Source organism: Drosophila tropicalis, unplaced genomic scaffold, assembly GCF_018151085.1.
Source record: "Drosophila tropicalis isolate 14030-0801.00 unplaced genomic scaffold, ASM1815108v1 contig_979, whole genome shotgun sequence".
Lineage (NCBI taxonomy): Eukaryota > Metazoa > Arthropoda > Insecta > Diptera > Drosophilidae > Drosophila > Drosophila tropicalis.
The window spans coordinates 3,115,165-3,125,543 of record NW_027173482.1 but is presented as its reverse complement, the minus strand read 5'-3'; the positions used below and the strand labels follow the sequence as shown (position 1 = coordinate 3,125,543).

Sequence of the window (10,379 nt, the reverse complement as noted above, 5' to 3'; positions counted from 1 at the left end):
ACGGAGTTCCCGACCTAATATGATGTTAGTTGGTGGTGTCGTTGACGCTTGAGTTAATCGCTAGTGTCATTTTTGGAAGCCCTTGATCCTAAGTGTTTTGCCCATTCTCCAGGTATCGTGCGATCATGGTCTTGAGGTCGGTAGGATTCTGCTGTGGAGAATATAGGGCAGTATGCTGGAATGTGATTCCGGACGTTTTGCAAAAGTTTTTGAAAACCTTGCTAGTGAACTGGGTACCATTATCGCTCACGAGGGTTCGAGGATTACCGAATCCGATAAATCTGGCCGTTCTCAAATATATAATCTGAAAATTCCGCAGGGTGTTCCGTGACGTGCTGCCGCATCTTTAGCCACCATTTGCACCCCGGTTCTGCTTGTTGTGCCCAGTGGAGCACATCTAAAGGTTGTCGCGATAAGGCATCGGCAATCACGTTCAGCTTACCTCGTCTATAATGTACCTCGAACTCGTATTTTTGCAACTCCAGCGCCCATCTGGCCACACGCCCCGTGGGATTTTCTATCGAGTTTAGCCAGTTGAGAGCCAAATGGTCCGTGATCAGCTCAAAGCAATAGCCTTCCAAATAGCAACGATATTTCCTGATGGCCCAGACTATTGCTAGGCATTCTTTCTCAGTAGTCGAGTAATTTTCCTCCGCCTTCAAGAGACGTCGACTAGCGTAAGCAATGACTCTTTCCGCACCGTTGATACTCTGAGTGAGCATTGCGCCGAGGCCAACGTCGCTGGCATCAGTTTGGTAGCAGAACTTTACCGCAAAATCCGGACAAGCTAGGACAGGGGCAGTGGTGAAACGGGTCTTGAGTGCATCGAACGCCTGTTGTTGTTCTAATTTCCAAAACCAACTCAAACCTTTCTTTAACAAACTCGTGAGAGGTTGCACCGTGTCAGAGAGATGGGTACGAACCGACGATACCAAGAGGCGATACCGAGACATCGACGTAACTCCTTGACATTGGTTGGGTCAGTATGGATACCATCCTCGCTGACAACGTGACCTAGAAATCGGATCCGTTTTTTGAAGAAACGACATTTGTCTCGGTTGATCCTTAAATTTGCTTTTCGTAGACGTCGAAAGACTTCAAGCAGGTGTGAGAGGTGTTCCTCGAGCGTCTTTCTGATTACGATAATATCGTCTAGATAAGCAAAGGCATGTGGTTCCATTTCGGGTCCAATCACGCTATCCAAAGCCCTCTGGAACGTGGTGGAAGCGGAGTGTAAGCCGAAAGGCATGACTTTCCAATGGAATAACCCGCGTCCGGGCACTGTGAAAGCTATACACTCTCTACTTTTGACCTCTAAGGGTATTTGGCAATAAACACTCTTTAAATCTAGAGTAGAGATGTATTTCGCGTTCCTCAATTTCTCTAGAATATGGTGTATATGAGGCAAGGGGTATGCGTCGCGCACTGACTGAGCGTTCAGTTGTCGAATTTCTATACACATGCGAGTATCACCAGTTTTCTTAGCTACCAACTCGATTGGTGCGCTGTGAGGGCTTTTGGATGGTTCAATACGGTCTTCCTTTATCAGTGCGTCTACTGTTTCGTTGATAATTTGTTGTTGGGACGGATTACGGGGATAGTACCTCTGCTTCATGGGTCGATCGTGCTTCAAAACAATGACATGTTGTGCTAGTTGGGTAACGCCGTTGAGCCCATCGAACTTAGCGATTTCCGCGTCAAGGATAGCTTAAAGTTCCGGCTCTAGTGTCACCTGTTCCATACTGGATGATTGTTCTGGCTTTAAGTGCTCGTCACGGATCTCCGCTTCTACTGAGGCTAATCGGGCGTCCATCTTGGTCACCGGTTCCTTTTTGCCTTGCAGGCTGGCGGAATGGGTTTTTAAGGACAGCGTCAGGTGTTGGAGGCGGCAAGACTGAGCCCGACTGACATACTGGTTTGTTGCTATGTTGAGAGACAGAAGTGTCCTTGGGCTTAGCGGGCGTTTTTGCAGGATCTAACCGATTTATAAGAGCATTAGGCTGCGTGTGATCCTTCGCCACTAGCGATGGCTGAATGGTAGAATCGACGGGACTGTGGGGCTTATCGACAGGGGGCAACTGTAACAGATAACCTCCACAACATATAGAAGTTCCTATGTTCCGAAGGAAATCCACTCCTAAAATAAGAGGGTCCATCATTGATGGCATGGCTAACAATGTCATATGTACGGTCTGTGCCCCGAGACCGATGCTTGCCCTGAGAGAACTTTTGATCGCTGCACGAGTATTATCGGCAAGTTTAATATTAGTATGAATGTCTCGCAGAAGGCGAAGTGCTGAAGAACCACTTCCTCGTTTATGAAACTCTTGTTCGCTCCTGAATCCAAGGTAGCTACCATTGGTTTTCTATTGACGAAGACATGGAGTTGGATGGGGTCTTTCTTTAGGAGGAGGGGGTTACTGAGCTGAAGTCCTGGTCTGGTCCCTCCGTCTGGCCCAGATTGAGACGGAGGTTTGGCCCGTTTCCCGAACGGTGGCAACATTCGATAGTACGTACCCCCCTTCGTTTGCATTGCCAACAGAACAACACACGGGGCTTCGTACATTCTCGTGCGAAGTGGCCAGCTCCCGCACATTTACGGCAAGCTGTGCTAGTATCCACGAGTGCTTCGGAGAGTTGGCATATAGCAGTCCCGTGTAGGCTGCTAGTTATATGATTCAAGGGCTTATTTTGAACGGCGTTGCTCCTTTTCCAAGAATTCGCTGAGTCGTCGCTGCCTTGCTCCAATCGGATTGTCTCATAATTTACCACCAACTTGGTTAAGCCGGGTAACGTTTCGAAATCATTTCGTCGGGTATACAGCTTGTAGTCTGGTCATAGATTTTCGTAGATCCTGTCGAGTTCCTGTAACGTCGAGTAATAAGCTCTCTTTATCATAATCGAAGGTCTACTAGACACTCCTTGTATGGTTCCTGATGGCGTTGCTTTCGAGCGCGTATGCTATCCTCTAGTTTCTCAAAATATCGTGGGGTAGAAAGAACTCTAAAAATTCGGACTTAAAATCGACCCATGTCATCTCCGGATACCCGCTGGTTTGCCACCAACTTTCGGCCCGTCCGGTCAATGGGATGGCTATCATCGGAGGCAGTGTCTCCAAACTCAAACGGTACGTCGCGGCTGGAGTCTCTATTTGCTCTATGAAATAGATAGGATCGGTAGATCCGCTAAAGGCGATTCCCCATTTAGTTATACGTTCCGCGATCGAGGCATAGCTCCCAGTGGTACGGCCTACCATAGATTCATGGACTCGATTCCGCTCACTGGGTTCGATGTTGATCTTTGAGCCATGCATACCGAAAGATGTCGGAGAACCGGAACGAGAACCAGAATGCGATTCAGAACGAAAGTTAGTGTCTTGTGGCACCGGTAGTTGGGAAACAATTCCTTCAGGAGTAGGCGACGGTGCTCTAGACTACGGTTTTACATCTAATTTCTTGTCCCCGGTGCTAAATTGGGCTTCGATTTCGGCAAGTCGACTCAACAGGATGATGATCCTCCCTTGAGGCGAACTCGCGGAAACGATTTCTTAGGTCCTCCACTATTCCACCGGTGTTTAATTCGAATTCGTCACAAAGGACTTCCAACTCGGCTTTGCGACGATGGTTTATCCAATGAACGCCCATTGCTAGTATATTAGTAAGGACTCGGAGTCGTAATATAAGCGATAAGTAGCCAAAGGATATCGGAGTTCGCCCAGTAGTTAATGGCTACGGCAAACCGATAGACTATGATATGGATGTGCAAGTTGACCAATGCGTATATATATTTTATTCAATTTTTAATAAATTCTGTTCAATTCTGTTCCGTTGTTCAAAGAGAAGTAAGTAACGGTGACGCGTAAATGAGAATTATCGCCGCTAGGGAAACTTTCGAGGTGGTTTTAGGTTTAAATATTTTAAACAAAATCTTTGCAATAGTTGAAATATATAAAAAAGATCTTGCCTGTTGATAGAATTAGATTCAGTTTGTTTATTTGAATTGGGGAAATGCTTGAATGTAGAATATAGTTATTGGAGAAGTCATTAAATCTCCCTCGATGTTGCCCAAAGAAAATAAGCGTTTACTCCGATTAATGTTTAGAATATCCTTGGGAAAGTAATGGTCCTTGCTGCCAAATTTCCTGATGTCCTTTGCATTAATCTCCTTGGGTGCTGCGGTATCCTTGAAGCTTAGTTCACCTTAGCGGTGAATGTCCTTGTCCTATGTCCTTGTTGATCCTTCCGTTGTAAATCCTTGTATTGACGAGTAGTCCTGTTGATGATCCTTGTCAAGTTGTTATCCTTCCGGATTGAAGCACTTTTTTCCTCCTCGATGTTCTCTTGCTGAGTTCCAAACACTGACTGCCTCTTCCAGTACATATGCTTGGGCTTAAATGGCCCCTTGTGATTTACTCTTCTGTCTCTTTCACTCTGCTGCTGCTGCTGCTTTGGGTGAGAGTGGTGGATTTTTAAGTTACCCATGCCCAGCTCCCGTTCAACTCGTAATGCGGTAGGTTACAACCTCACTAATGGCTCTCTGAGAGAGGCACCTAGACTCGTTCTATCTGCTTCTGGTAACTTTAGCTCTTTTTCTCGTCTGTTGTAAAAAAAAATTTTAATAAAACTAATTTCCATATGCGACTCTGTCGATGGCTCCGTTGATAACTCTATGTCTAGCTCTGTCGGTAACTCAGTAGCTGACTCCATTAATAATTCTCTCTGAAATATGCTGTTGATGAGATTATTAATCCTGTCGAAAACTCTGTTGATGACTCTGCTGATAATTCTGTAGAAACCCTGCCGGAGACTCTGCCGATATTCTTACTTAGCATGACCTGGCTTTTCGCGTGTAATATATATATTATTCTTATTATTTTTTTTATACCCTTCTAGAGGGTATTATAAAATTGATTTCCGACCCCATAAAGTATATATATTCTTGATCAGCGTGAGAAGCTGAGTTGATATAGCCATGTCCGTCTGTCCGTCCGTCTGTGCGTACGCGTTTTACTCAGCCGTCTTAAGAGCTATCGGGCTGAAATTTTTTTTTCGGGGGTTTTTATTACCCGGCAAAAATAAAGTATGAAAACCATCAGGATCGGACCACTATATCATATAGCTCTAGAAGAACTAGAAGAAACATTTTCATAAAAAATCGAGTATGCTATGGAATTTACATATGTGATATGAGAGTAAAATTGTTTTGTTTGTATATTGATGAATTGAGTTGCAGAAAACAAATTTTGAACATGTAAAATTATTATTACCAAGGACTGCAAGGGTATACAAACTTCGGCATAGCCGATGTTAGCTTCTTTGATTTTTTTTTTAAATTGTTGCTTTCATTTCACTGTACTCAACAAAAAAAATAATCATGCGAGTGTGCATAAAAACGAATGGTTTTCTTTTGCTCATGTGTGTGTTAAACCTAGGCGATATACCCATGTATACCCTCCCAAAAAAAAAAAAAAGGTTGAATCAAAGCTGTGTGTAAGAGTGATAGAGAAATGGTAAAAGAATGCTCGTAGCTCACACACGCCCTGAATCAAACGGTGAACTGTCTACTGTCATTCTAATACCCTAACCACAAATATACAAGGCCAAAGAAAAGGGAAGGGAAAGGGTAGACATAAATTTGGTAACAAATGAAGAAATAATGCTGGGTGTGTTAAACGTTAATAGTATAGAGTTTGTTGATAATTAACAAATTCTAAACATCTTTTGTAATTTGGGTCCCTACCGCACTCAAGCAAAAAAAAAGGGGATCTTATGACATGGGCTCACCTGCTAATCCTGGTATTTCACTTGATGATTTTTTTTTTAGGGGCACTATGTTTCTTTTACTCCTGCTGCTGGTTTCACTTGTTCAACTTTGCACTCTCTTGGTCACTGGCGAAGTAATTTTCTCCTAATTCTAACTCTCTGTTCAAACCCATCCTTGCTCTGCCTACTTATGTCCTAACGGTGAAAACATACGATGCGTCTTGTGCTTTGGCACGCGTCACGATCGCCGTCTCTCTCTTTTTCACTTTCGATTTTCTCATGGTCTCTTTAGCGTCGGCATGCAGCGCAGCGTCCGCTGTCGGGAGGTTGTTCTCTCCGCGACGCGTCGACGCTGCAGCCACATCAAGACGGTAGCTAGAAAGAGAGGGAGGCGTCGATCGTAAGTATTGACTATCAGAAAAAAAGAACTACAGTTAGTTTTGATGTTGGGATATTTAATGTGCCCTCCATGGGCGTATCAAAAATAAAAGTAAAAATGAAAAGGGGCCCTACATGGGCGTAGTTTAGATTACAGCGATAATTTGACTAGTCACAAGTATGTCAAAGAAAGCATAACACCCTGATTGATGCAGCCCGGCAGAAGACTGGCCGTGAATTCAGAGATAGCGCGGTGCAAGTCATCAGCCTGAGAGCCCAGGATCTAACGATGAATCCACGGCTTTTATAAGTCATCATGTTCAAACTACACGAGGTCGTTAAATAGCAGTTCCAAAGCACAGCAAGAGAGTTTCTCATCACACCCTGGAGAATATTCCGTATGCAGGTTCGCAAACGCTTTTGCCCACCATTTTTACATCAGTGAAAGACGCTTGGGGCAAGACCTTAACTTGCCGAGCTCTACATGACACTGGGTCTACAGTCTCATTGGCAACGGAATCATTTGTCCAGCGGATTGGGATGCGACGTACCCATGCAAAAGTTCCAGTTCGTGGTCTTGGGGCTAACAGAGCCGGCGTTACCAGAGGACTCGTAAAGTTTCGAATCTGCTCTTGCAATTCGGATCACAACATTAAGGTCGAGACGTACATCCTCACCACCCTTATATCAGCTCTCCCAGCTCAAAACGTGGACATGAGCTCAACGCAATGGAAGGAAATATTGAAGTTACACTTAGCTGATCCATCTTTTGACACAGTTGGTGCGGTAGATGTCATTTTTGGATCAGATCAGCTCTGGAAATTCTGTACTGGAGAGCAAAGATCATTTGGTTCCTATCGCACTAAATACAATTTTTGGTTGGACTCTTGCAGGTCCATATAGTACATTCGGGGAAAACCAACCACTGGCAATCACTCATCATGTTCATCTGGACCTCGACTCGCAGGTGCGATCATTCATGGAGATGGATAGCATTCCATCGAAAACATCGACATTGGAGATATTTGATCCGACTGAACAACACTTTATCACCACTCACACCCGTTCCCAAACTAACACGTATGTAGTAGAATACCCATTCAAAGCCCCGATGCCACCAATTGGCAAAACCCTTCCACAAGCTGTTAGCCGATTGCAGTCACTAGAACGCAAGTTTGGTCGCGACCCAAGTCTCAAGAGAGAGTATATCGCTTTCATGGACGAGTATCTGAAGAGCGGCCATATGGAAATACTCAACACACAGCAGATCGACGAGCAGCCCGACGGTTGGTTCTATCTGCCGCATCACGCCGTCTTGAAACCGGAAAGCACCAATACCAAATGCCGAGTGGTGTTTGATGGATCTGGAAAAGATAGTAGCGGAGTGTCACTCAATGAGCGTCTTCACATTGGGCCTCCCATTCAACGAGATCTATTTGGTGTCTGCCTTCGATTCAGACAACATCGTTATGTTTGCTGTTCGGATATAGAAAGATGTTCCGCAAAATAGAGGTTGCTCCCCATCATACAAACTATCAACGGATCATCTGGCGCAGTTCCACAATGGACCCTATGCAGCATTATCGGTTGTGTACTGTCACCTACGGATTGGCGCCTTCACCCTTCTTGGCTATTGAAACTATTGAAAAGTACTTTCTATCTGGCAACTCTTACACCGTATATTTGCACCATTTCTAATTACTCATTACTCATTAAACAGTCATCTATCATCTTGCAAACTGAACACACGTCTTTTAATAGGTTATGGGCCCAGGCCACGCATACAAGAAAAGACAAAAGAGGAATGACCAATATATATCCGTGTGAGAAGTTAAGGGGCCGCGAAAACTACGATGTTTGGAAGCGGCAGGCCCAATCTTACCTAGTGATCAAAGGTTGTTGGAGTGTGGTGGACCTTCAGAGAAGGAAGCGTCACTAGACGAGAGAGCGCTCGCGGAGATTACACTGATGATTGAGTCGACCAACTACGCACACATCGCCAAATTAAAATCAGCGAAAGAGGCTGTGAGGAACATTATATAGACAAGAATAATGTCCCACACAACAAACAAGCTTCAACAAACAAGATACAACAAACAAGCTACAACAAACAAGATACAACAAACAAACTACAAAGATACAACATACAGCCAGATACAAACACAGCCAAGACACAAACTAAATACACGATATAAGACCAAGCACAGAATTGGTCGTATAAGAGTGAAATCGGCTGTGAATGAACAAATGAAGCAAGGCCGGCCGAACATGGCCGATCGAACCCCACGCAACCGTTTGGCAATTTCGTACAAGCGGGAAGATGCGTGGGAAGCATAATACATTAAGTTCGATCGTATAAGAGCCAATGAGAGAGACCGGTCGAACATGGCCGATCGAACCCCACGCAACCGCTGGCGATTTCGTACAAGCGGGAAGATGCGTGGGAGGCATAACGAAAAACCAATATACATGCACAGGCGATGGGCAACCAAGTCCAACATGGCTCAATCGAACCAAATCGAACCACATGCAACCGTTTGGCGATTTCGTACAAGCGGGAAGATGAGTGGGAGGCATAACAAATATGAGTGGCTGTATAAGAGTAAATGAAGTCGGGCTTGAGGGCACAATTGCATGTAAAAAGGGGGCATTGGCCTCATTAGATAAATTAAGAGCATGGAGAGACAAATATATGCATGCATTAGCATACATATAGGTCACACGTACACTATGCGTGAGTGACGGCAAGGGAGAATACCGGTGGCCAATGGGCCGCGCCATGCATACGTCACGCTCATGAGAGCGAAAGCAGTAAATTGCAAGCACCAAAAGAATTTCGTGAGCGAGAGAAAACAAAAGTGAGGGCCAAGCAAGCCCGAAAGACGGGTGCGGGGGACGCTTGGTACCGAAATGAAACCAAGTGAGGGCAATGCTTATGAAACGGGGAGTAGGGGGGAGAGTAAAGAAATTGTAAAACGAAAATGGTTTGTGGATTTGTGAGGGGAATATGCAAGCCGAAGGGGGAGGGATGAGCCATGGGGAAGCCCTCTATCTAATAGATACGAGATGCGTATGAAAGTGTTTTGCGTGGGGAATTAAATATTGTTATATATTAAAGTAATCAAGCTAATTATGTTTAAACGTTAATTTAGTTAATACAATTAGCATATATGTATGTAGATAATAATATTGAGTAAATGTGGGTGAATTTGGGTATGACGAGTGGATCAAAGGGAGCGACGGGCGACGGCAGCGTTGGCAGAGAAAGCAGAGAGAGTCAACGGGATACGGAGGGCGGCCAATAGAAAGGCGACGCCAATGCGAGAAAGTGATGCAAGTCAATATGTACAAACAAGAAAGACAAGGACAAGGCATAAATGGGCGCTCAGCCGCAAAGAAAGTGGTCATATGCGCCAAGGATTTACGGGACTTTCACCACGCATAGCAACAAGTGGATGCGTGGGTGAAAGCAGAGGGTCGATGGAAATGTACCAGCTGTATAGCGGTACTACACCAAGATATTCCTGAGGCCGGGGGGATCTGCCTATATAAAGGCAATGCCCATCAAGCAAATCATCAAGTCAACAAGTCGTGATCAAGTAACAAGTAATTAAGGCCTTACGAGTAACCTTAAGAAACTTATCAAGGAAACACAAGGAACAACAGCAAAACTAAGAACTATACAGGCCTTACGAGTAACCTGTACAGCTTCATTCAATTATAACAAGTCCTTAAACAAGGATAACAAACACCGTACCCAAGCTAAAGTAAATTTGAGAGAAGCCAAGCAATCTCCAGGAGCGTCCAAAGTCAGTGGTAGGCACGAGGATATATCCTACTGCCGAAATTCCAGGATCTATATATCCTGATGAGTACCAATTTCTGAGGAAACATCCTGCGTCGTGATAACAGCCTTAAAGCAAAAGCATTCTCAACAAATTTAGCGAAAAGGGTGCAGAGGTGTATCGCAAATCAAGCACATTGTACAGATCGAGGCAGTAGCCAGCAACGGCTACAGAAACAAGAGGAAGACAGGAAAGGACGACGAGGGATTCAAAGTGACTCACCAACGCTGTCCAAGCCCAGCACTACCATCGAGAAACCGTCATATCCAACCAACTCCATTAACGATTTGAATAAACATACAATTAAACATTAGCAACTGAAATCGAACGTGTTTTAATTTCACCGGGGCACAAAATAAATTTGTTGTGCCGAACCTAGCCCAAGAGATATTGT

General features: G+C 44.6%; 1 protein-coding gene across 1 annotated transcript; it reads left to right on the top strand.

The window, feature by feature from the left end:
• Nucleotides 1-3,321: 3,321 nt before the first annotated feature.
• LOC137586355 (uncharacterized) lies at nt 3,322-7,650 on the top strand. Its single transcript, XM_068302364.1, has 2 exons — nt 3,322-3,367; nt 7,034-7,650. The coding sequence occupies exons 1-2, from the start codon at nt 3,322-3,324 to the stop codon at nt 7,648-7,650; spliced, it is 663 nt and encodes a 220-aa protein (XP_068158465.1).
• The last annotated feature ends 2,729 nt before the right edge of the window (nt 7,651-10,379 follow it).

Bases quoted from the DNA above. Each gene is read 5' to 3' on its own strand.
- LOC137586355 (XM_068302364.1), top strand. From the start codon at position 3,322: ATGTCGGAGAACCGGAACGAGAACCAGAATGCGATTCAGAACGAAA. The intron at 3,368-7,033 runs GTTAGTGTCTTG...GGACTCTTGCAG, and splicing joins GAATGCGATTCAGAACGAAA to GTCCATATAGTACATTCGGG.